Source organism: Tenrec ecaudatus, chromosome 11 (assembly GCF_050624435.1).
Source record: "Tenrec ecaudatus isolate mTenEca1 chromosome 11, mTenEca1.hap1, whole genome shotgun sequence".
Lineage (NCBI taxonomy): Eukaryota > Metazoa > Chordata > Mammalia > Afrosoricida > Tenrecidae > Tenrec > Tenrec ecaudatus.
Window position 1 is genome coordinate 13401335 of NC_134540.1, and position 26286 is coordinate 13427620.

General features: G+C 44.1%; 1 protein-coding gene across 1 annotated transcript in view; it reads left to right on the forward strand.

The window, feature by feature from the left end:
- Positions 1-2521: 2521 nt before the first annotated feature.
- Positions 2522-26286, forward strand: part of VPS36 (vacuolar protein sorting 36 homolog) — a 42777-nt gene continuing 19012 nt past the window's right edge. The window contains exons 1-4 of the mRNA XM_075562884.1: positions 2522-2698; positions 16497-16565; positions 20202-20272; positions 24534-24648. Of these exons, the coding sequence (XP_075418999.1) occupies positions 2603-2698; positions 16497-16565; positions 20202-20272; positions 24534-24648 (351 nt within the window). The 5' untranslated portion in view covers positions 2522-2602. The remainder of the gene's footprint in view (positions 2699-16496; positions 16566-20201; positions 20273-24533; positions 24649-26286) is intronic.

A 26286-nucleotide genomic window follows, 5' to 3' on the forward strand; every position in this document is an offset into this window, starting at 1 on the left:
CTTCCGCGAGACAGCTAGTACACTGGCAGTCCTGCAAGTCCTGAGGGTCGCTGGATAGTCCTCTGTAGAGCAATTCAGGTTATCCAGGCACAGGCAACAAACAGCAAGGCAGGTCACTACAGTCAGCCAGATGACAGGGTCTGACAGTCCCCAGCTCAAGAGCGGTATACTCCAGTAGCATGGAGAAGCGGGTCTTGAAGGCACCTCCAACTACAGTGACACAGTCCTCAGGTTAGGTGTCCCACAGGTAGTGTAGCTTGCAAACTGAGGCAGAGAACAAGCAAGGCAGCCACACACTGGCCCAATCATCAAAGAGCAAGAGACAAGAAAGGCAAGGCTCACCGAGCCATTTATCTCTCTACCCTTCCATTAATCCCACATGCATTTACTGGCCACGGTGGCACAAAGAACCTACCTATCACAGCTGCTAACTGCAGTGCAAAACCGGGAATCGATCTGTGGGAGAAAGGTGAGGTTCTCTGCTTCTGTATAATGTCCAACTTCAGAAACCCACAGGGGCAGCAGTTCTACTCTGCCCTGTGGAGTGGCTATGCGTTGACTCAATGGCAGTGAATTTAATAAGCAAATTTTATTGTTCTTTGGCCCTCCAGAAATCAACAAGAAAAATGCCTTAAGCACCCCCCAACCTGTTGTCATAACCTTTGCTTTGGATCAGTCCACTTTTGCAAAGTAGAAGGGCAGACGGGAGCATTTCTAACTCTTGGTAGCCATGCTTTGATTGTGCTTTATCTTCAAGAATCTCCTGTTACAGTTCTTCGAAGAAATGCTTCCGGATCTTGATTCCACTTGTTTAACATTTCCATTGGAAGCTGTTTTTGTCTGCGGCTGCTCTTGGTGCCACCTTTTTGGTTTGCATTCAATGGAAAGTTTGTTCAACTTCAATTTCTCAGTCAGAATTATGTGAACTGAACCAGTTTAGCTATCTATGGTGTGGTTATTGTTTCTGCTGGGATTTACTGGTCCTCTTCAATTAGGGAATGAACAAGATTAAGGTTTCCCTTAAAAACTGATGTGCATAGCTTGCCACTGTGGGCTTCATTTTCAACATTGTCTCGTTTCCTCTTGAAGCTGCTGATTTTCTTGGGACATTGTCTCATAAAGCATCAATCATTTCCCCTTTCTTTCATCCACGCTTCATCATAAATTTCCTGTTGGTCCTTGCTTCAGTTATAGCAAAATTCATGTTGCTTTGATAGACTTTTCTTCAAAATGTTGTCCTACCCTCTCTGTCTCAAGCTAGATTCTGTTCAGACATTATAATAGATTAATACAAGTGTGCTGTGGTGAGAGGGAAAAAACCAAAATCCATGCATAGTTTTTCATAACATATATTTTTCTGTAGACTTTTCAAAGAACTATTCTTGACTTTTTATTTAAATGTTATACAACATTTGTCCTTTGTGATTGACTTGAGGGATGTAGCATAAAGTCCTCTATAGTTATCCATATTATATGATGTTTTGCAGACACATTATTTTTTATGGTTGCAGAGTATTTCATTGTATGCATATACCACAAATTTAAAGCATTGATTCTTTTTGGGAAAACACTCTAAGAATATACAAGGAACATATGTTCTCCATCTACAAATATTTACATACATGCAGACACACCCCAAATCAGTTACAGGAGCAAAAAAAAACTATAGATGCTCCGTTTAAAATGCAGAGCATATAAATAAAATGAACAGCTAAGAGTGGAGGCCCTGTGGTGGGAGCGAAGTCACAGGCATGTGGGACCAATCAACACGTACATTGTGGGTATCTGGATGCGTGTGAAAGTTGGACGTTGAAGAAGGAAGCCTGAAGAAGAATGGAGGGAGGCATTTGAGTTATGGTGCCGGTGAGGAATAATGGAAGTACCACGGACCGCCAAAAGAACAAACACATCTCTCTGCCCAAATGCTCCTGAGGGAAAGAAGACTTCATCTCAGGGCACTCTGGACATGTTGTCAGGAGAGGTCAGTGCCCGGAGTAGGAGGTCATGCTTGGCAGCCAGTGGAGAGGGAGAGACCTTCAACAAGATGGATTGACACCGAGGCAATAACGAGGGGCTCCAGCACAGGAACAATTGTGGGGGCGACAAAGGACCGGTCAGTATTTGGTTCAGTTGTGCATAGGGTCGCAGCCGACTCGATGGCACCTAACAACATAATACGGGTAGGGTCGCTGAGGCGCATGGCTAGGAACGGACAGGTAGGCCTATGGAACCTGCTCTGCCACGAAGATGTGGCAACCGGCTTCCGTAAGTATTCTGTAGGTTTTTCTCGGAGTCCCTTAGCAAGCCTGGGTTTGTGACCCAGGTGGACACAGGAGGCGGACTTCCAGGTGGAAAAGGCCACGGGAGGAACGACGGCCAGGGGGCGCTCGTGCACGTCTCCGAGTCCGTGGCGCCCCCTGGAGCCGCGCGGCCGCTCGGCGCCGCAGCCCCCGCGCTTCCTGCCCGGCGCGCCTGCCGCCTCCGCCCCGCCCGCCGCCAGGGGGCGCCGCAGGCTGCCCGCCGCGCGGCTCGTGGCCCGGGAGCGCCGGCGCGGGCGGGCGGGCGAGCGAACGGGCGAGCGGCGGAGGCCGGCCTGGCGGCCATGGACCGGTTCCTGTGGGCCAGCGGCCTCCTGGAGATCAACGAGACCCTGGTGATCCAGCAGCGCGGGGTGCGCATCTACGACGGCGAGGAAAAGGTAAGGCGGTGGCCCGGCTGGCGGAAGAGGCCCCCGGGCCGGCGCGGGTCGCAGCCGCCTCGCTCTTCCGCCCGCCCCGGCCGCCCGGGCCTCGCCCAGGCCCCTCCGCGTCCCCGCCCGCGCGCGGCCTCGCTGGCCCGGCGCGTCTGTGCGGGGGCAGGAGAGGGCCCGCCTCGCCCCGCTCGTCGCCGGCGCCCACACCCCGCGGGCCCGAGCGCTGGGCGCCTCCCCCGCGCCTGCCACCCGGCCCAGTCCGCCGCGCCGTCTCCAACTTTGGAAGCGTGCCCAGCGAGCGCCCAAGGTGGCACCGTCCCCTCCGCGCCCACCCCACGCAGGGATGCCCCTGGTCCCGCAGCCTGGGTCTGCCCGTGCGGATTCTGCTTTGTTTTCACGCCGTGGACGAGCGCCGGACCACAGCGGTCTCTGGCAGGAGTTCAGAACCCCTAATTGCCCCGGGGATGCAGCAAGAGAACCGGGCCCGGCCTGTCTGCAGCCGTTTGCTGGGAGAATGCGTGTCCGCGGCTGGGAACCCACCCCAGCGCAGCGGGAGCTTCAGGTGGCCCCTTCTGGGAGCCGATCCGATCCGTCCCTGGGGAAGGAAGAGGGCGGGGGATTCATTGGAAAGGGTTTCTGAAAAAGTTATCCGTCTCTTTCCTCGTCGGACCGACTTTGCTAAAAGGCCCTTGGCTTATTACTGTGCTTTTTAAATTACTGTAGAGAAAGCGTTTTGAGCGTTGGTTGTTTTCCCAGAGTAAGACAGAAACAAGCCTTAGGAGACGCATTTGCAAATTCAGAGGAGAAATATTAACTGGAAGTAAACAGTTTTGTGAATACTGGTGTGAAACGCCCAAATCTCATCCTGTTCTGCATGGAAGGAATTAGCTCGCGTTTCAATGTATTTATTACCCACAACCAACCTCTTTGATCCCCAGAAGTTAGCACCCCTTCTCTCTCCTCCCTTTTTGTGTATGTGCCTTGATTCCTAGCTTCTCTTGCTTAATGCTTGTAGAAGCTTTCATTCTCCTCCTTGCAGAGGTCAGGGATCCACAGCGATTGAATGGCACCCCTGAAATCGGTGCCAGGTCCTCGGACTCCCTTAGGGCATTTAAAACTTTCACACACTCACACACAAACGCAAACAAACAAAACGTCTTGACACACTGGGGTTATTCAGAGTCAGGGTTGGCTTGACGGCAGTTTTGTAAGCCACCAGGCTTTTCTTCCTAGTCTCTCTTGACCAGGAAATGCTCCCAAACCTATTATTGCAGGTTAGTGCTCTTCAAGCCTCTGCTGAAGGTGTCTGGAGATGGAACCTGAGTCACTCCAGTTTGCTGCCTCCACACTTTTATGAACCAGATCTCAAATTGAGTTACACTTTTGTGTTTTGAGTAGAGTGACAAGTTGCTTTTTAAAATTTTTCCCCCACCAGGTTTACACCTTTGGGATGGTTTTAACTGAGCCTGGTGGTTGGCTTATGCCCCTGCACTAAGAAGAACTGAATGCTGCCCATGATAGGTTGACTTGCAAAGACTCCCGCAGAAGCACCTGGAAACCAGGCTTTTGTAGCGTGCGCTGCTCTATTCTGTGTATTAGGTAGGGCTTCCCTTAGGACACCTTTGCCTCCAGACAGTGTAACTGATAAGTTAAACCCAGCACTAAACCGGTGGCCCTGTTAATTCGGACACATGACAACCTTATGTCGGGTGCCCAAAGCTGTCTAAAGATGAGCAGACAGCCTCATCTTTCTCACTGGCTGGTGCATCTGAACTATCGACCGTGTGGTTAGCAGCCCATTGAATGGCCCCCAGTAGCTCCCAGGGCTCTTGTGATAAGTTACAACAATATAAAATCACAACCGTTAGTACTTGTATGGCAGAACATTGCTGAGCCAGCAAATTCTAGTTGTTCCCCAAAATGTTTGTTGTTGGTTTTAGCAGAGAAGTTGGGTGAGGTGGGGGGGTGGGGGACTCTTGGGCAGGCTTTTTGTGAATCCCTGGTAGCTGATCAGGAATTCTGAACTTCTGAAGGCTGGGGTGGGGGTGAGCGATCCTGGAATTATAAAAGGTGTTTCTTTCTGGTGGTCCAGGGCTGGACCTGTTTAAACAGGTAGTTGCTGAGCTGTCTGCCGCTACGGCCCCTCGGCTGATTGAGGCCCATACTGGTTGACTCCTGACTGATTGCTGGGGAGAGAGCTGGGTCCTGCCTTCCGCCATCTGCTGCCAGGTTCCCAGACCTCATGCCGGGCTGCAGGCTCTGGAAAGTTACACGTAGGCCTCTGAAAAGAAAAACAACAACAAAAACTCAGTCCCATTGGAGTCAACTCTTGATTTGTAGCAGCCCTGTAGGACAGGCTCAAACTGTCTCTGTGGGTGCCTGAGGCTGTCTCTTGTGGAGTGGCTAGTGGGTTCAAACTGCTGACCTCGAGGTTAACAGTCCAGTGCACTCATTCAATAGGCAGGAGTGTATGTGGCTGTCTTTCATAGACCAGTTGGAGGCTCCTGGAGGCCAGAAAGTGTGTCCTACTCATCCTTTTGTCTTCAGACCGTGATGCGGTGTGAAACGCATGTTTTTGACTGAAGATTGTGCCAGGAGGCGTCCCCGAAATGGCAGAAATGGTTAAGTGCTCGGCTGCTAACTGAAAGGTTAGTGGTTTAAGTCCACTGAGAGGCCCCTGGGAAACTGTGTGGCGCACAGTTCTGCTCTGACATCCGTGGCAGCTCGCCATGGTCATTCAGAAATGGCTGCCCCGGGGAGCGGTGAGAAAACCAGGCCCGATTCAGAAGAGATGAGGAACGGGGGACAGCATTGTTGGTGTCGGGTGGATCTTGATCTGAATGCAGGGGATCCCAGAGAGATGTTTCCTTGGGTTATTGACTATGGAATAGCAGCTGACTGTGGATCCTAACAAACTGAATAATGGCGAGAAGCATGGAAATCCTGGAGCACTCCATCACCCTCATGCAGATACTGTACATGGAACAGGATAAGGAAATAAATACAGCGGAGTTTAAAATCAGGAAAGGCCTATATGAGGACGAAGAGAAAGAAAAAAAGGGAAAATTGGGGCAGAGCAGCCCATTGGGAGACTTGATAACTTGTTGAATATAAAATCTAAAATGTGCCCTACACCTAGTAATTCCCAATAAACAGTTTTTTGTTTTCAGTTTTTTTTAAATCAGGAAAGGTGGCCATCAGGGTTGTAGCCTTTCATCATACTTAGTCTGTATGTTGAGCTAATAATCAGAGAAACTGCAATCTATGAAGGAAAACATGGCACCAGAATGGGAGGAAGGCTTAAGAACTTCGTTCTGCAGGTGACATGACCTTGCTTGCCGAGAACAGGCGGACTTGAAGCACGTGTTGAGAAATGTAGAAGACTGCAGTTTTCATTATGGATGGCAAATCAAGGAAATCCCAAAGCCTCACAGCTGGACCAATCGACAGCATCAGGAGGAATGGAGGAAAGGTTGATATTGTCGAGGATTTAATTGTGCTTGGATCCATAATCCAAGTTCATGGAAGCAGCGGTCAAATCAAACCTGCACAAGACCTCTTGAAAGGGTTGAAGAGCAAGGATGCCACTTGGAGGACCAAGGCGCACCTGATCCAACCAGCCAAGGTGTTCTTGGTGGCCTCGTGCGCATGTGAAGATTGGACAAGGGCTCCAGTTGCTCACAGGAAGGTGGATGCGTTTGCGTTGTGGTGTTGGTGAAAAGAAAGTACCATGACTGACTGAAAAACAGACACATCTGTCTTGGAAGACATACAGCCAGAATGCTCCTTAGATGTGAGGATGGCCAGACTTGGCTCCACCCACTTTAGACCCGCTCTCAGGAGAGATCAGTCCCTGCGAAAAAGCCGTCATGCTTGATAAAGGCGAGGGTGTGGGGGGAAAGTTGAAGACGTTGGTGAGATGGATTGACAGTGGTTGCAACAATGAGCTTAAACATAACAGTTGGGGGGATGGTGCAGGACTCGGCCTTGTTTGGTTCTGTCGTACACAGGATTGCTATGAATTGGAACCAGCTTGATGGCACCTAGCAACCGTCTTAAACCGAGTTTAAGAACGATGTCCCTTGTGGAGGAAATGCATGTTTTAGATAAGCTGCTTTCAAGCATGAGTTACAGTGCTGTTGGGTGTGTGTTGGATGCTAATTAAGCAACACTGTGTCATATCCAGGAAAAGGAAGAGGAAATGTGTTAATTTATATGAGGCTGCTCCACTCCAGAGCATTAAGAACCTTTATAGTACTTGACCGAAAAGTAGCTTAATTTGTGGATCTTGATATGATGATTGATCAAAATAGCACCCCAAACCAACCGCTCGCCATCAAGTCAATTCTGGCTCAGAATCATCCGGCAGCACGCAGTAGAACTGCCTCCTAAGGTTGCAGATACTTCATGGGAGCTCCTGTCGCATTTTTCTCCCATGGAATGGCTGCCGCCCTCTCAGCAGTCAGGTGCTTAACCACTGCGCCACCAGGGATCCTTAAAAACAGCGTAGTGGGCGTAAAAGTAGTGTAGTTGACAGCATTTTTGAGGCTAAAAGCCAAAAATATTTACTGTCACGCAAACTTACAGTCATATCCAGGGTCAGGAAAACGTTAAGCCATTCTTGGTTAGTGTGTGCTTATTTAAAAAATATTGCTTATTACTAACTATTTATTAGAAATAGATATTTTAAAAAGATGTATTGAGACAAAAACACCTAAAACAAGGTTACGTGTTTATTATTGCCAAAAATATGACCAGAGGCTTGCAGGAACTTAACCCTTTATTTCATCTGGGGACTCCTCGCTACCAAAAAACCAAACTCCCCACCACCAAGTCAGTTCTAGCTCATAGTGACCTTACTAGGATGGGGTAGAGAGCTGCCGCTTGGGTTTCCACACTTTATATCTGTATGGGAGTTCTCAGCCTCGTCTTTCTCCCACCGAGAGGGTCCTGGGCTTGAACCATGACTGTGGTTAGCAGCTCTGAGCATAGCCCACTGCGCCACTGGGGCTCTGTCAGTATTCCCTGTGGTCGAGTCAGTTCCAGCTCACAGCAGAGATGGACAGCAGTCAACACTGCCCGGTCCTGCGCCATCCTCTCCATTGTTGAGTTACAGCCCTTTGTTGCCCCCAGGGGTCCGTACATCTTGAGGATCGCCCTCTTTTTCGCTGCCCCTCTGCGAAGCTTTAATAGTGACTATAGAACTTTATGGATCACAGCTACCACGAACAGTGTGTGTGTGTGTGTGTGTGTGTGTGTGTGTGTGTGTGAGAAAGAGAGAGAGAGAGAGAGAGAGAGAGAGAGAGAGAGAGAGAGAGAGAGAGAGAGGAGAATGATACTAATAATGTATAATTTGGAAAGACGGGAGAAAGATAGGCTTCCCACTCTTATAAAGAGTGACAGTTTCGGAAGCCCACAGGGACAGTTCTCTGTCCTGTGGGGTGGCTATGAGTCAGAATCGACGGGGCGGCAGGGGGTCAGCGAGGATGTCCTAAACGGCTAGCATTAGCATTTAACACTGGCCTCTAGAATTATGAGAGATTTTACTTACTCTTTTAGACGTAAAACAATTTTCCCTCACCCTCTCAGGAGTGAACACATGTTCATACGTAGGACAGTGTGAAATAAACAAAATCAGGGAAGAACTTACTCACGCACTACAGCTTTCAAGTAGTTAAAATGATCCCAGTTTTCAGTGGTAGAAGCCGACCAGCCGAAACTTGCCTATCAGGTTTAGATCATAATCCACTGGAACACCTGAGAGGCCACTTGCACAATTCCTCACTTACAATAGCAGCATTTTACATTTGCATCTCGCTGATTGACAGAGCAGTGAAATAGACCCTGGCTGGCTGGAGGTTTAAATGCGCATCCCTATCCCGGGGTTCCAGTGAGATAACAGGCAGCGTTTTTCTTAATCAGAACAATTGGGCTCTCATGTAGCACCATGTACGCTCATAGGAACAATACATTCAGATGTAGTTTCAGAAAAGGAAACTCTCCACTGATTGGCAAAATAGAGATTTAAAAAAACATTTTCAGCTCAGTTGGTCTTGTTTTGCATATTAAACCAGATCAACGAAAACACATGAAGCCGGACTAAAGCAAGCGCCCGTGGCAGGTAGACGTGTTTTTCCTGATTCAAAAACATGTCGTCAGTCTTTTCTCGGAACAGGTGGAAGCTCTTGGATGGAATAATCTCTCCCTGAGGGCATTTCAGCTAGATGGTTTAGCAGGACGCCTTTATCATGAACATTTATTCATCGTTTTATTTAATGCATATGATGAAGACAATACTATAATCAGGAGCCTCGGCATAGTGGGATCATGTTGGGCTGCAAATTGCAGGATCAGTAGTTCGAAACCACCAGCTGCTCTGCAGAATAAAGATGAGGCTTTCTCCTCTATAAAGACTTACAGCCTCGGAAACCTACTGGGGCTCCGAGTTCTGCTCCCTACTTGCAGGGTCACTCTGAGTCAGAATTGACTTGATGGCACGGAGGAGTGTGTGTGTGTGTGTGTGTGTGTGTGTGTGTGTGTGTGTGACACAGAATCATAGCTTAAAAAGACAACTAGATTGCAGCTGATTGGGACCCTCTGTGAATCTTTCTTTTTTTAAAATTAACCATTTTATTGGTGGCTCATACAGATTTTTTAAAATCATTTTATTTGGGGCTCGTACAATTCTTATCACAATCCATACATAAACATCCATTGTGTCAAGCACATTTGTCCATTTGTTGCCATCATCCTTCTCAAAATATTTTCTTTCTACTTGAGCCCTTGGTAGCAGCTCCTCATTTTTCCCCTCCCTCCCCGTTCCCCCTCCCTCATGAACCCTTGATAATTTATAACTTAATTATTATTTTTGTCATGTCTTATGCTGTTGGATGTCTCCCTTCGTCCACTGTTCTGTTGTTTGTCCCCCAGGGAGGTGGTTATATGTAGATCCTTGTAATCAGTTCCCCTTTCTACCCCACCTTCGCTCCACCCTCCCAGTATCACCACTCTCACCACTAGTCCTGAGGGGTTCATCTGTCTTGATTTCCCTCTGTTTCTAGTTCTTATCTGGTCTACCCGGATTTGTAAGGTAGAATTGGGATCATGATAGTGGTGGTCAGGTGGGGGGCGGGGGGGTGGTGGTGGTAAGGAAGCATTTAGGAACTAGAGGAAAGTTATATGTTTAATCATTGCTACACTGCACTCTGACTGGCTCGTCTCCTCCCTGTGGCCCTTTTGTAAGGGGATGTCCTGTTGCCTACAGATGGGTCTTGGGTCCCTAATCTGTATTCCCCCTCATTCACAATGATTTGATTTTTTGTTCTTTGATGCCTGATACCTATCCCTTCAACACCTGGGATCACACAGGCTAGTGTGTTTCTTCCAAGTGGGCTTTGTTGCTTCGGAGCCAAATTGCCACTTGTTTACCTACAAGTTTTTAAAACCTTAGAAACTATATTTTTGGTAGCGGGGCACCATCAGCTTTCTTCACCACATTTGCTTATTCACCCACTTTATCTTCAGTGATCATGTAGGGAAGGTGAGCATCATGGAATGCCAGTTTAATAAAACAAAGTATTCTTGCATTGAGGAAGTATTTGAGTGGAGGCCCAATGTCCTTCTGCTACCTTAATACTAAACCTATAAATATATGCACATAGATCTATTTCCCCATTCTCACATAAATATATTTACATATGTACATGCCTTTATTTAGACCTCTATAAATGCCCTTTGCCTCCTAGTTCTTTCCTCTATTTCCTTTTACTTTCCTCTTGTCCCACTATCATGCTCAGTCTTCATTTGGGTTTCAGTAATTCCTGTCGGTTACATTACCCTTGATCAAGCCCTTCCAGGCCTCCTACACCCTCCTCACCACCAATTTTGGATCGCTGGTTGTTCCCTTGTTCCTGGGTTTTCTAACCCCACCTTCTTTCCCCCCAACTCTCCCTCTCCCATATCCCCCTGGAACTGTGGATCCCATTGTTTTCTCCTCCAGATTGTTCATCCAGCCTATCTTATTTAGACAGACCTGTATCCTGCCTATCTTATCTAAATAGATCTGCAGAGATAATAATATGCATAAAAACAAGACAGAGCAAAACAAAGCAATAAAAGAAAACAAAAGCAACAAAACAATGACAAAAAAAAAGTAAAACCTGTAAATAGTTTGAGGTCTGTTTGTTGATCTTTAGGAGTGTTTTCCAGTTGAGTCTGATGGGGTGCCAAGCTGCGATAGTTTATTGTGCCAGCCTGGCCGATAAACACAAGTAGGATTAACTGAAGGGCAGAGGGATAAATGGCTCGGTGAGCCTCGCCTTGCTTGTTCTGTGCCTCAGTTTAAAGGGGTACACTACCTGTGGGATGCCTAGCCTGTGGACTGTGTCACTGTAAGTTGAGGTCCCTTTAAGCCCACATGATGGAATGTTCATCTCTGGAGCTGGGGGCAGATAGTTGATGACAGTTGGGGACCTGCTTTGCTGTTTGCTGCCTGGGTTTATATAGCCCAGCTCTCTCTACAGAAGGGGACTGGCAACTGGCGGCTCTCAAGCCTTAAAGGACTGCTAGTGTCTCACTGCTTTATAATTTAACTGTTAATTTCTTGTATTATCTATCTGTATATAATTTAACGGTTCATTTCTGTATTATATATCTATTTTTATAAATATATTTATATATAATTACTAGCAGTCTGGTTTGTCTCTCTAGAGAACCCTGTGCAACACACAAGCCCTGGCCCCAAAGTCTGTTTTTGGTATTCCCTGGGGACTTCCTTGCTCTGTGCCCCTTGCTGTTCTGTGCATGCCCTTAGTGTTTTGCCTCGGCATGGCGGGGTCAGATCAGGCGCTATTCCCACACTGTCTCCAGTGTTGTCCCCTGTTGGACTATGGGTCAGTGAGGGATGTTGTGTTTCGTAGTGGGGCCAGTCATATGATCCTCTGTGCGTTGCTTGCCCTGAGCAGGGATATCGTCCTCAAGGCTTGGTGGGCCAGGATGTGCTTCACCCTCTCTTCCGACCCTTTCATGTGTTCCCGTGTGTTCTGATCAGACATGTCCCTCTCCCTGAGCTGTAGCTTCAGTGCTGTCCTCTGAAGTATGTTCTAGGGGGAGGGGCGGCTGTCCAGATAGTTGGCTTTGGGGCCGGCCCCTCACACTTCTCTACTGGTGAGGCTGTGGATCTTTGTGGAAGCAGCCAGCCTCATCTCTTTTCTCTGGAGCAGCTAGTGATTCCAGTTGCTGACCTTTCTGGTTAGCAGCCAGGTGCTTTAACCCATGTGCCTTTATAGCCCAGTCATAGAAAACCATCCTATACAATTCATGTGAAAAAACAAAACAGTGTATTGGTTATTATGCAAGACCTGTTTTGACCAATGGTTCTGTGTGTGTTTGCTTTAACAAAAAAACAATTGCATGCATTGCAGGGTTATGTGAAGTTTTATATTCCTGTATCAAACATAGCTTTTTATATTTTATTGGACAAATAACAAAATTGTTCAATATAGATAAAGCAAAGAAGAAATTTTAAATATTCAGTTTTCCTAAAACTACAGGCAATTATTTTTTCATATTCTCTGTGTATCTGATTGTACATGTGTGTGATCATGTTACATTAACAAATTTGAAGTCCATTTTTATGTGAATATTATGAATATCTTATATTGCCAACTACACACATAAGTAAATGTATGATTTTTTTTATTGGAATGACACAGTGGCTAAGCGCTTTGGCTGCTATTTTTTATAGAGTTTAAATCTACTTGGTGGCAATGCTCTCTGTGTATGTGTTTTTAATGATATCCCGGGAACATGGAATTTTAGAAATGTACAATTTTGCGTGAACGTTTTAAAAGTCCCCTTGTGTAATGTTCTTATTTTTAAAAACTTGTTAAACCTTTTAACCACGTTTGGTTAAACTCAAGTTATTTATGATAAACTGCCCCCTCATTGAAATGCTTTTCTCACCGTTTGTGTTGTGAGGCCGCCATATAAAAGGGTCCAGTCTTTTCACTTTCAAAATCACCAAAGACTCTTGGAAAAGGTCGAGGCATGCCATGTCTTGTGGCTAATTGCGCTTTCAAGTAATCAGAGTGAATAGAAGCTTCCAGTAGATTCCTTGTGTTAACAAAAACACACAGGTTTGATTTGCTAATCTCTTGGATTTAGATTCCAAAACTTGATTTATTAATATGGCTTTCAGTGCACAGGAACAAATTATGAGGATTAAGCATTTGGGGTGACAGACCTAAAGACGTACCTTATGATTGTATTGTAGCTTTATAAAAGTTTTAAATGCCACTTTTGAGTAGGTAGGGAGCTTTGGGTGTGTAAAGGTTACACTTTGGGCTGTTAACTACCAGGTCAGCAGTTTAAAACCATCATCTGCTCTTTGGGAGAGTAGCTTTCTATTCCTTTAGAGGGTTACAGTTTTAGAAACCCACAGGAGCAGTTCTCTCCTGTCCTATAGGGTCACTGTGCATCAGAATCGACTATGGCAGTGAGCTTGGTTTTTGAGAAGGTAGTATAAAAAGGGAAAAGATACTTATGTTTTCACTGAAATTACTAAAGGAAGCAAATTCAAGTTTGGAGTTTCTGTATGGACAGATTCTATGGGCAAAATATTGAATGATGCAGTAAGCATGAAAAGAAGATGGCAAAGCTAAACAGAGTCACTGTGCCAAGGAGAATTAGTCAGCATTGAACCATTTCAAGATGTGCCAAGGAGAATTAGTCAGCATTGAACCATTTCAAGATGTAGCATATATGATCAAGAACCATTGGTCCTGAGGGAGGAAGCCCAAGCTGCACTGAAGACATTAGACAAAAACAAGACTTCAGGCATTGACAGAATACCAATTGGAATGAAGCCCTGGAAACAATCATTCATCTGTGCCTGGAAATTTGGATGACAGCTACCTAGCCAATTGATTGGAAACGATCCATCTCAAGAAAGGTACCCATTCTCGAGAAAGGTGACCCAACAGAATGTTGTGTTATGGAACAATATCTTTAATATCACATGCAAGTAAAATTTTGCTGAAGCTCATCCAACAATGGTTGCAGCGGTATGGAGCTGCCAGGCGTTCAGGCCAGATTCAGAGGAAGTTGTGGATCAAGGGATATCATTGCTGATGTCAGATGGGTCTTGAAACAGAGACTACCAGACAACATGTTGACTTGTGTTTCACTGACGATGTAAAGGCATTCTCAACTGTGTGGATCTTAACAAACTGCCGACAGCCTTGAGCAGAATGAGAATCTCAGAACACTACATTGTGCTCGTGCAGAACCTGCACACAGATCAAGAGGCAGTTGTGCCCAAGGGAATGCTACATGGTTTAAAATCAGGGAAGGTGCGTGTCAAGTGTTGTAGCTTCTAATTATACTTATTCAATCTGTGTGCTTAGACACTGGATTGCAGGAAGACTTATGAACAGATTTTGACCTGAAGAAGACACAACATTGCTTGCTGAAAGTGAGGAGGACACGAGCCACTTGGTCATTGAAGATCATGGATTGCAGTCATCAGTGTGGATTACAATTCAATGTAAAGAAAATCAAAATCACCCTAACTTGACCAATAGGTAACATCATGATAAATGGAGAATAGGTTTGTTTCAAGGATTTTATCTGGAAGCAGCAGTCAGGATATGAAATGACACATTGTATTGAGTAAATCTGTAACACAAAAACTCTTTAAAGTGTTGAAAAGCAAGGATGTTATTCTGTGGACCCAAGTGTGTCTGACCCCAGCCTGGTATGTTCAGTCACCTTATGTGCATCATGTGAAAGGTGAACATTGGACAAGGAAAATCCAAGAAGAATCGATGTATTTGATGGTGCTGGTGAAGAATATTGGAAGTATCATGGAAGTATATTTTGCCAAAAGGATAAACAGATCTGTCTTGGAAGAGGTACAGCCGAAATGCTCCGTAGAAGCAAGGATGAGGAAACGTTGTCTCAGGTGCCTGGGGCATATTATCAGGAGAGACCAGTTCCTGGAAAAGGACATGATGCTTGGTAAAGTAGCGGGGCAGTGAAAACAGACCCTTAGCAAGTGGATTGACACCGTGCCTTCAACAATGGGCTCAAACCTATTGTACACAATGGGTTTCTATTGTACAAAATGGGTCAAACCTGACTTGACAGCACCTAACAATAACAACAACAACAACAAAGTATAGTTCCATATCAAATCTTGAAAAGATCCTGAAGAGTATAAAGTTAAAACTGTCTCTTGGCCAGCAGATTGTTTGAGAATCAACTAGCATTACCATTCTGGAGAGCACTGTATGTGGACGCAACAAGTATTTATATTTAAAATATATTGTTTCTTCTTTTTAAAACAATGAATTACTGAGATTATTAAGTTTACTGTGCCATCCTGGCCGGTAAACACATGTGGGGTTAATTAAAGGGTAGAGAGAGAAATAGCTCGGTGAGCCTCACCTTTCTAGTTCTTGGGTCTCTTGCTTTCTGATGGTTGGACCAGGGTGCAGCTGCCTTAGCCAGTTCCCTGCTTCAGCTGGCAAGGCTCACTTCCTGCAAGACATCCCTGAGGAGAAGCCACATGGAACTACCCTGATGCAGCCCTGGGTGCTGGAGCAGCTGTGTGGAAACCCTGCCAGCGCTGAGATGCTTACATGCTCACTGACTCGGCTTTCTTCCTGCAGTTGGCGTCATTGTGTGTGTTTTGTGAGAAGGAGGAGGACTCTGTGGATTGGTGTTGGACATATGGGCTAATGTTGGATTTGTGGGCTTGGGCAGCACTGGGTTGGGATGTTTTCTTGATGTGCACTTACCCTTTATATAAAACTCTCTTTTATACATATGATTTTCTGTGGATTTATTTCTCTAATGTATCCAGACTAACCCAATTACCAACATACTATGCATTTTGTTCTTAGCCTGGCTTTTTTTTCATTTAATCTACTAACAGTATCATATTTTGATTGAAAATACATTGTTTCCACATTCTTAACAACTTACCTGAATTGTAAGGTAATCTGACAGTTATATTTTGTCAAATGCAGTATGTACATTAATGCCCAGTCTGTAACTATTCTTTTCATGGATGCCTGTGAGTACATTGTCTGTCCAACAAAGTCCTTTATGAGTTGGAATTGAGTCCATGGCAGTGGTTTGTTTTTTATATCCTTCACTAGGGACCTGAGGAGCCCTGTTGGTGTAGTGGTTATGTGTTGGGCCAACTGCAAGGTCAGCAGTTCAAAATCACCAGCCACTGTGTGGGAGAACAAAGAGGCTTTCTACTCTAGTAAAGCTGTATAGTCTTGGTTCTACTCTGTCCTATAGGGTTGCTTTGAGTTGGAATTGACTTGATGGCAGTAAGTTGGTTTGTTTCTGGTTATTGTTACACATCTAGGTTATTTCCACTTAGTTCTTAACTATGAAAACTATATATATGACACACACATGTGTTATATAATACACACATATACATATGTGTAAGGCACTGTCCGGTAAGTATTGAACTGCTCACTGCGAGGTTGGGAGTTTAAGACTACTGCTCTGCTAGAGAAAGATGAGGCTGTCTGTTCCAGTAAAGATTTACAGCCTCAGAAACCCTCTACAGGGTGCTGTGAGTTGGAATTAACTTGAGGGCATTGATCTTTTCTTCACTTTAAAAAAAATATACTTATGAAATGTGTAATATTGCTTTGTTATAACTTGTGGTCAACTTAATTCTAAAATGTTCATCCATGATTTACTCAGAATAGTACAAGTCACAAGGACATCTGGACAACAGTGACGCTGCTAATAATCCGTGATGCTCTTATCTTCCTAGGTAAAAGTGGATGCTGGGACCCTCCTTCTTAGTACACACCGACTGCTTTGGAGAGACCAGAAAAATCATGTAAGTCAGCTCTTTGCATCTGCTGTAGGTTTTAAAGCACTAAGCTTTGTTTGCTTGCTTTATTTTTGGCAAAACTATAACTAGATAAAATATATATTCATTTTCAGAACTTCAGTTTTACCCTGCCCTATAGGGTCACTATGAGTCACTATGAAATCTCACTGGATGGCAGTGAGATTTCAGTATTTTTGGTTAAATATTCTATGTGTTTATAAGTGAAATACAGAAAATGATAAATAAGAAAAATTTCCCATTTAATACACACTTAAAATGAGTTTGATTTATCTGTTGAGTTATTGTTTTCCATGGAAGTAAATATTACATATATATTTTTTCCAAATATTATTTTAAAAAAGTACCCTGCCATTCCTACTCACTAGGGATGTCTATGATCAGAAAAATATAAAAGAGCAAGTCGTGGTGAGAAGGGGAGAAACTGACATCACTGGGCTTTGCTGATGGCGATGTAATACGGCACCGCTGCTGGGCTGAATAGTTTGGCAGCTTTTTAAAAATTTGGCCATGGCTTGAAGAGAAACATGTGACCATCTAGCTGAGAAGCAACAAAGCCCACATGAAGAAGCACACCAGCCTGCGTCACCATGAGGTGGTGATGGATCAGGTAGCAGGCGTCTTAAGACCTATAAAAATATCATACCAATATGAATGGGGCGGAGGGTGGTGGGGAGGCGTGGAGTGGAGACCGAAAGCCCATCTGTAGACAGTTGGACATCCCCTCACAGAAGGGTCACAAGAAAGAGATGAGCCAGTCAGGGTGCAGTACAGCACTGATGAAACATACAACTTTCTTCCTGTTCTTTAATGCTTCCTCCTCCCCATCATCATGACCTCAGTTCTACCTTACAAATGGGATTAGACCAGAGCATGCACACTGCTACAGATAAGAGCCCGCAACACAGGGAATCCAGGATAGATAAACCCCTCAGGGCCAACAAGGGGAAGAGATCCAGGAGGATAAGGGGAAGGTCAGGAGAGAAAGAGGGAATTGATCACAAGGATCAACATATAACCCTCTCCCAGGGGGATGAACAACAGAAAAGTGGGTGAATGGTGACAGAGGACAATGTAAGATATGAAAATAATAATCTATAACGTATCAAGGGTTCATGAGGGAGCGTGTTTGGGGGAAGGAGAGAGAAAAATGAACTGATATCAAGGTCTCAAGTTGAAAGAAAGTGCTCTAAAAATGGTGATGGCAACATATGTACAAATGTGCTTGACCTACTGGATGGATGTATGGATTGTGATAAGAGATGTAAGGGCCACAAATAAAAGTATTTAATGATAAAAAATTCGGCCATTGAATTCCACTTGAGTCAGTGATTCCACTCAGGTGTATTCCCCAAAGAGTGGTAGGATGTGGCACAATGGAATAGTATTCAAATAGTACTAGAAAGTGAGAGGAAACTCTGATCCAGGCTACGACATAGGTAAACCTCAAACACATCATGTCAAGTGAAGTAAGCCAGACACAAAAGGACTCATATTGTGGGAGATAAATCACCAAAACCTCAAAATTTCACTGCTATCGAGTGAATTCCAACTCATAACGCGCCAGTGGAGCACAGAACTGCCCCAGTGGGTTTTGGAGACTGCAACTCTTTAGGAGCGTAGAAAGACCTGTCTTTCTCTTGAGGAGCGACTGCCTGGTGGTTTCTAACTGCAAACTTTGAGGTTAGGAGTCCAGTATGTAACCCACTATATCGCCAGGGATCCTAGGAGATACCTAGACTAGGTAAATGCAGGAGACAGAAGTTGTGACCAGGGCCAGAGAGGGAGAGGAAATGGGAGTTGTTGCTGAAGGGGGCAGTAAGTTCCTATGTAAGGTGCTGAAAAACCTTTAGAAATGTGTAATGGTGATGTTACACATCCTATGGTGAGTGTAGTTGATGTCACTGAATTGTACACTTCAAAAGGGTTAACATGCCATTTTTTGTTGTTGCTGATTATATGAGGGGGTACCCAAAGTGAAATGGAAAAGTGCCAGTGGGCAGAGCTTTCGTAGTACGCGTTTTCCCCACTAGGCTAGCATCCAGCTACCAGCTCTGAGTTATTGCATTCAGTGGCGTCGCCTGGGAAGGTTCTCTCTGGTCACAGTGAATTTTTTGGTAAAAGCAATTTTGCTCAAACCTTCTTTTTTGTGATGACCAATTTAAGAGAGTAGCGTGCATCTGTGAAAGTTTGTTTCCTGCTCAGGAAGAGTGCTGCAGAAACTGCTGAGATGTTGAACAGAGATTACAAGGACAGAGCTATGGGAAACAATGTATGAATGGGCTTCTCATTTCAAAAAGGTCAAATGTCGATGGATGACAAACCTCATTCTGGACGTCTGTCCACTTTCCAAAGGGACAAAAATGTTGACAGACTTGTGCACTTGTGCTCAAAGACTGATGACAGACCATTGAAAAGATGGGGAAGTTATCTGGACTATCTTGGGGGCTTGTTTCAGTGAATTTTAACAGAAGATTTGGGAATGAGGAAGGTTGCTTCGAAATTTGTGCCTTGAGTTCTGACTGACCAGCAAAAAGCAAGTGAAACATGCCATGCTTTGAAAGAACAGGTAAGAAGTGACCCAGATAATTTTCCCAAGGTCATTACTGGTGATGAGACATGGTGCTATTCTTACGACCCCCAAAGCAAACATCAATCAATCCAGTGGAAAATGCCATCGTCACCTCACCCCAAAGAAGCTCACCAAGTGAAATCAAAGATCAAGATGAGGCTCATTTGTTTTTTTAATGGGAGGGATATGGTGCATTTGTAGTTCATTCCAACAGGTCAAACTGTTAATCAAGCTTTCTATTTAGAGGTTCTGAAAAGATTGTGTAACTGCAACAACAAAGGCCTGATTTGTGGTAGACGGGGGACTAGTTTTGCCACCACAATGCACCTGCTTATGAAGCCATCTCAGTGCATCAGTTTTGGCAAAAAAAAAAAAAAAAAAAAGCATCCTCTCTTGCCCTATGCACCTTTACTCATCAGACCTCACTCCGCGTGACTTCTTTTTGTTTCCACGAATGACGAGGAACATGGAAGGACAGCGATTGGATAAAGTACAGAGGTGAAGGAAAAAATGAGGGAGGTACTGTTAGTCGTCCAAACAGATGAGTTTGAACAATGTTTCCAAGAATGGAGTTGCAAATTTGACAAATGTATTAAGTGTGATGGAGGGTACTTTGAAAAATTTAAATAAAGTAGCTTTGAAAAAAATTTCTGATTTTCTTTGGGTACCCCTTCCTATGTTACCAAAATAAAACTAAAATGAAAAGTGTACATACTACAAAACAAAGTACCGTATATACTCAAGTATAAGCTGACCTGAATATCAGCCGAGGCACCTAATTTTACTACAAAAACTACATTAAAAATGTGCTGAAAAACTTGGCTAATTCATGATAATACACGGTAGTTACAGATGTCATTGCACCCAGCAAGAGTGTTTGTTTGCCCTTGCACTATTGATTTTTTTAGTTTTTCTGTAAGTGTATTTAAGGAACAAAATGACATTTTAAATCTTTTCATTAAGTACCTTGTGGACTTCTGACATTCAAACTATCCAGAACCAGAATGTCTGATGAGTCTTATGACTCTTGATCTTGATTGGTTTCTTCCCAGGAATGCTGTATGGCCATTCCGCTTTCTCAAATTGTGTTCATTGAAGAACAGGCAGCTGGAATTGGGAAAAGGTACGTTCTCTCTCATTGTTTGCCTAAAGTGGGCAATACACCCGGGGGTGTGGGTGGGGGACAGGCAGTGCGACACTGGCACGCTCAGCACTCACTGTCACCGAGTCCATGTGACCCTACAGGACAGGGTAAAACTGCTTCTGTGTATTTCCGAGACTGTAACTCTCTATGGGGGTAGAAAACCTCCTTGTTCTTCCTCAGAGTGGCTGGTAGTTTCGAACTGCTGACCTTACCTTTAGCAACCCACTACACCACCAGGGCTCCATTTCTCTAGATTCAGAGACAAAAGCTTTGCTTAGGATAAATCTAGATCTGTTACCCTGTAGGTACCAAGGCAGTGGTTCTCAACCTTCCTCATGTCGCGACCCTTTAATACAGTTTCTCATGTGGTGGTGACCCCCAGCCATAAGATTATTTTTGTTGCTACTTAATGACTGTCATTTTGCTACTGTTATGAATAGGGTGGTCCCCATGAAAGGGTCGTTTGACCCCCAAAGGGGTCTTGACCCACAGGTTGAGAACTGCTGTTCTAAGGTGTGTGCACGTATCTCTGTGTGTGTATTGGTCACTTTACAATCTAAGCTAATGATACATCTTTCATTTGGTGGATGATAAATTTGATGACATGTAGTAATTGAATGACCCAATAAATGAGTACCTATATACTTGAGTATAAGCCGAACTGAATATCAGCCGAGGCAACCAATTTTACCACAAAAACTGCATAAAAAATGTGCTGAAGCAGAGCAGCAGGGGGAGCAGAGTGATGAAATCCCCAGGGAATACCAAAAATAGACTTGGGAGACAACGTGTGGCACCCCATCAGACTCAACTGGAAAACACTCATAAAGGCCAACAAACAGACCTTGAACTATTTATAGGCTTTTCCATTTTTGTCAGTGGCTCTCCTTTTGTTGTTTTATTTTCTGTTGGTTTTGACTTCCTTTGTTGTTTTAGTTGGCTTTGCCTGTTTTGCACTTATTAATGTATCTGCATGTCTTTCTAGATAAGATAGGCAGGATAACTAATTCAGAGTTGAAAAGAGTGGAACCAATGGTTTGGAGGTTCGGGGAATACGGGAGAAGGGGAAGTAGGAGAAAGGAAGGGGAGGGGGCAACCAACCCAGGGACAAGGAAACAACAAATAAACTAAAATCAGTGGAGGGAAGGTTGTAGGATGCCTAGTGGGGCTCAATCAAGAGCAATGTAGCAGTGAGGAATTATTAAACCCAAGTGAAGACCGAACATGATGGTGGGACAAGCGGAAAGTAAAAGGAAATAGAGGAAAGAACTAGGAGGCAAAGGACATTTATAGAGGCCAAAATAGAGGAATGTACATATGTAAATATATATAAAATGAGAGGGGAACCGAACTATGTACTTATATCTATATGTCAAGAATTAAGGTTGCAGATGGGCATTGAGTCTCAACTCAAGTACTCCCTCAACACAAGAACACTTTGTTCTAACAATCCGGCATTCCGTGATGCTCACCTTCCCTGACATGATCCCTGAAGACAGAATGGGTACATAAGCAAATGTGGTGAAGAAAGCTCATGGTGCCTGGCTATCAAAAGATACAGTGTCTGGGGTCTTAAAGGCTTGAAGATAAACAAGCGGCCATCTGGCTCAGAAGCAACCAAGCCCACATGGAAGAAGCACACCAGCCTGTGTGATCATGAGGTGTCAATGGGATCAGGTATCAGGCATCAAAGACCCAAGAACAAAATCATACCCAATGTGAATGAAGGGGTCGCATGGATTGGAGACCCAATGCCCATCTGTAGACAATTGGACATCCTCTCTTGGAGGGTCACAGGGGAGAGATGAGCCAGTCAGGGTGCAGTAAAACACCGATGAAACATACTTTCCTCTAGTTCTTTGGTTCTTCCTTCACCCCATTATCATGACCTCAGTTTTACCTTACAAATCGGATTAAACCAGAACATGCACACTGCTACAGATAAGAGCCCACAACACAGGGAATCCAGGATAGATAAAAACCCCTGAGAGCCAACAATGAGAATAGAGATACCAGGAAGATTTGGGGAGGGTGGGGGGAGAACGGCGGAATCGATCACAAGGATAAACTAGAACCCCCCTCCCAAGGGGACAAATAATGGAAAAATGAGTGAGGGGCGACAGAAGACGATGTAAGATCAAGGGTTCATGAGGGAGGACGGGGGAAGGAGGGGGAAGAAATAGGGAGCTCATAGCGAACTCAGGTGGGAAGAGAATGCTTTGAAAATGATGAGGGCGGCATATGTATAAATGTGCTTGACCCACTGGACGAATGTATGGATTGTGATAAGACAGGTAAGAGCCCCCAATAAAAGTATTTGGGGGGGAATGTGCTGAAAAACTCAGTATATGGTATATGCAAAATCAGCATGTTTTTTTTTATGCTTCCTTGGAGATTTTTAGGCTTATTTTGCTTCGTAATCTTTTAGCTTCTCATTAGCTTTCCTTTGGCAGAATCTGATCGTAGGGCTGGGGTTGTTTTAGTTTGTTTTTTTTTATTATTAAAAAACATTTTATTAGGGGCTCATATAACTCTTATCACAATCCATACATATACATACATCAATTGTATAAAACACATCTGTACATTCTTTGCCCTAATCATTTTCTTTTTCTTTTTTTGTTTTTTAATCTTTTTTTTTTTAATTTTAACAATCTATTAGGGGCTCATACAATTCTTATCACAGTTCATACATATACATACATCAATTGTATAAAGCACATCTGTACAGTCCCTGCCCTAATCATTTTTTTCTCCTCTTTTCTTTTTTTACATTTTATTAGGGACCCATACAACTCTTATCACCATCCATACATATACATACATCAATTGTATAAAGCACATCCATACATTCCCTGCCCCAATCATTCTCAAAGCATTTGCTCTCCACTTAAGCCCCTTGCATCAGGTCCTCTTTTTTTTTTGGTTGTTTTAGTTTTACAGAGTGTTGATGGATGCTTTACCTCAGGCCTCCTCATCCTAAAGTGTCATAGTCTTGGTGCTTAATAGTTTACTTCGAAAAGCCCTCTGACTCTGCTGGGCCCGTTTATGTGTTCCTCTTACTTAATAGTGTTCACCGCCCAGAAGGACATCTGAAGAGGTCATCTGAGGCTCGCCCCAGTCCATTAGCTAAAGTACTCATTCTATTGAGAAAGGGCCATGATGTGGTGTTTCCATTTTATAGTGTATCAGGCCTAATATCTCAGCCTGAGGAGCCGTGCTGGCGTAGTGGCTACACATTGGGCTATTAACCACAAGGTCAGCACTTCAAAACCTCCAGCCACTCTTACCAAGAATCATGGCCTCGGAAACCCGCCTGGCCAGTTCTGCTCTGGCCTAGAAGGTTGCCGTGAAGCGTTCATCGACTCAATGGCAGAACGTTTTGAGTTTATATGAGCCTAAACAAAGAAAATTAAAATCGAGCGAAAGATGTATGTATAATGTGATCAGAAGGAAAAAGCTCTGACGTAGTCATCCAAGGTATTTTGGCTGCCTGAATGTTTTGCATTTTGATAGATCTTTTATTGAACAGGCTGACCAAAAAAAGCAGAGGGATGGAAAGGGAGGAAACTGATTTGTAAAGCCAGACAAACATAGTGATATTTTTCATAGCAATAGATGATGATGGTGGTCAAAAAGATAATGACAGTTTGTATTCCTACAGTAAAAACAATTTTGAGAATTGTTCTTGCTTGTGGGTATCTTTCCAGAGCATGCTGTCGATTGAGTTTTACATTTCAACAAACGTCAGTGTAGAATGTTAGTTTTGGACGGAGTTTTAATAAAACGTCAGCCGGCCAGCTTTACACAGATAAGTTTTCGCATTTTGTTTTCAAATGAATAAGGTAGTATGTATGCTTTGGCAGACAATATAAACCCCCTTGGAAACTCAGGGGATGATGGAAAACTCCAATTATGTCCCACCCCAAAGTTAGCAAATTCACATTGAACGTACTCTCTAAAACCACATTTGTATTTGATTCAAAGAGCCCGTGATGGGAACTGTTTTGGTGCATGGGACATTTGAAATGGAGATCTCCTTGAAAGGCCGTTAGTCCTGCCATCTTGCTTGGTTCTTTGTTCATCCTGAGTTACTTTGTAAAAGGTCGCACTTCAGAAGGTCTTTGTTTCTACATGAATTTGAAAGGCGATCTGAAATGTATTGAAAGTTATGCAGCCAGCATTGATGTGTTTTACTTTTTAAAGGCAATTAACTCCACCACACTTGTTCTTTCTTTAGTGCCAAAATAGTGGTTCATCTTCACCCAGCTCCACCTAACAAAGAACCGGGCCCGTTCCAGAGCAGTAAGAATTCCTACATCAAGCTCTCCTTCAAAGAACATGGCCAGATTGAAGTAAGTTTCAACATGTACAAAGTTGGGCTGGAAATTTGTGTCTGTATAGTTTTGTTTATTACTGTTGATTGTTCATGTGGTAGGAGAATGGAGGCTTTCTACTCCTGTGACAGGGTTCTACTCTGTCCTACAGGGGCGTTGGAATTGACTCAGTGGCACTGAGTTTGGTTTTTAAGGTGTTTTGGGTAAATGTGATGGAAGGCAATATTGTAGAATATTTTCCCCCATGTTGTACATACTTGTAAAACTTTTTTTTTAATGATATCTTTTAAGCCTTTTATCAGAGAGTGGTGAATATGAAGTTCAGGTTATAGTGGGAATAGCAAGGTGTGGCCACAAGGAAGCCTTGGAATGTTGACCCAGGCTGGCAGATTGTAAAGTTTTCAATGATATGGTTTGGTTCAAGGGACAGAGTCTGATGTAGTAAAACGTTTTTCCCTCCATATGTTTGAAATGAACTCGTCTGTCACTAAAGACTCCAAGTCCACTGCCATTTTACTTTTCCTCCTTTTTCAGCCACTCAGACTGATATGTAGATCAGAAGGGTAAGGAATCTGGAGGGTTTTTTTCATGGAGCATTTTTTATTTTATCTTTCTGTCTATATATCTACCTATCTGCTTATCTATCTATCTATTTATTTATTTCCTGTTAATCTCTATCCCCCTTTTGTTGGCTTCCCTCTCCCATCCCTGCCCTCTCCAAGTCCCCACCCCTGCCCCTGGCTCCTCATAGTCATGAAAGTCTTATCTGTTGGGGTATAAGCCATGTTTAATTTTCTTTGTTATTCCTTATAACAATGGTGCTATTAAATATTTATGTTTGTAAGACTGACTGAGTTTGCTACGCCTCATGTTCTCTAGCTTGGTCAATGTGTTGCAGTGTTTAAGAGAGTTATCATTGTTTTTTATTGATCCACTGTGGATATTGTTGCAATGAACACAGGCATCCATATGTCCGTGTGTGTAATATTCCTCATTTCTGTAAGATATGCACCTAGCAGAGAGAGCTCGCTGTATCATAAGGTTCTTGGGTTTGCATTTGTTTAAGGACGTGCCATACGATTTCCAGAATGGTTGTTCAGCCTACACTCCCACGGCAGTGTGAAACCATTCTTATCTCGCCACGTCCTCTCCAGCATTTGATATTTTCTGTTTCATTGGCTTTTGCTAAAAGTGTCGGTGTGAGGTGCTATCTCACTGTTGTGTTATTGTAGAGTTCTCGTGATCTCAAACATAAGGGAAGCAGTAAAACATGGTACCTGACTCACGGCATCGTGTGAGTCGGTTTCGACGCATAGCCAGCCTGCAGGACAGGGTAGCAGGGCCGCTGTGGGTGTCCGCGGCTCTTCACGGGAGGAGAAAGCCTCGTTTTTCTCTCATGGAATGAATGGTTGCTTCAAACGGTTGACTTTATGGTTAGCAGCCCCAGGTGTAACTCAGTACTCTTACCAGGGTTCCTTTTAAAGTTACCTCAATATCTGAAAACGTCCCAGCCCTAAATCAGATGGTCTACTTTGATCAGGAGCAAAGAGTGAAGTTGTCACGGATTTCATCTTGGTTGAATCCACAATCAGTGCTCATGGGAGCAGCCGTTAAGAGACCAAATTTTAAAAGAGAGACACCAAATATCGCATCGCA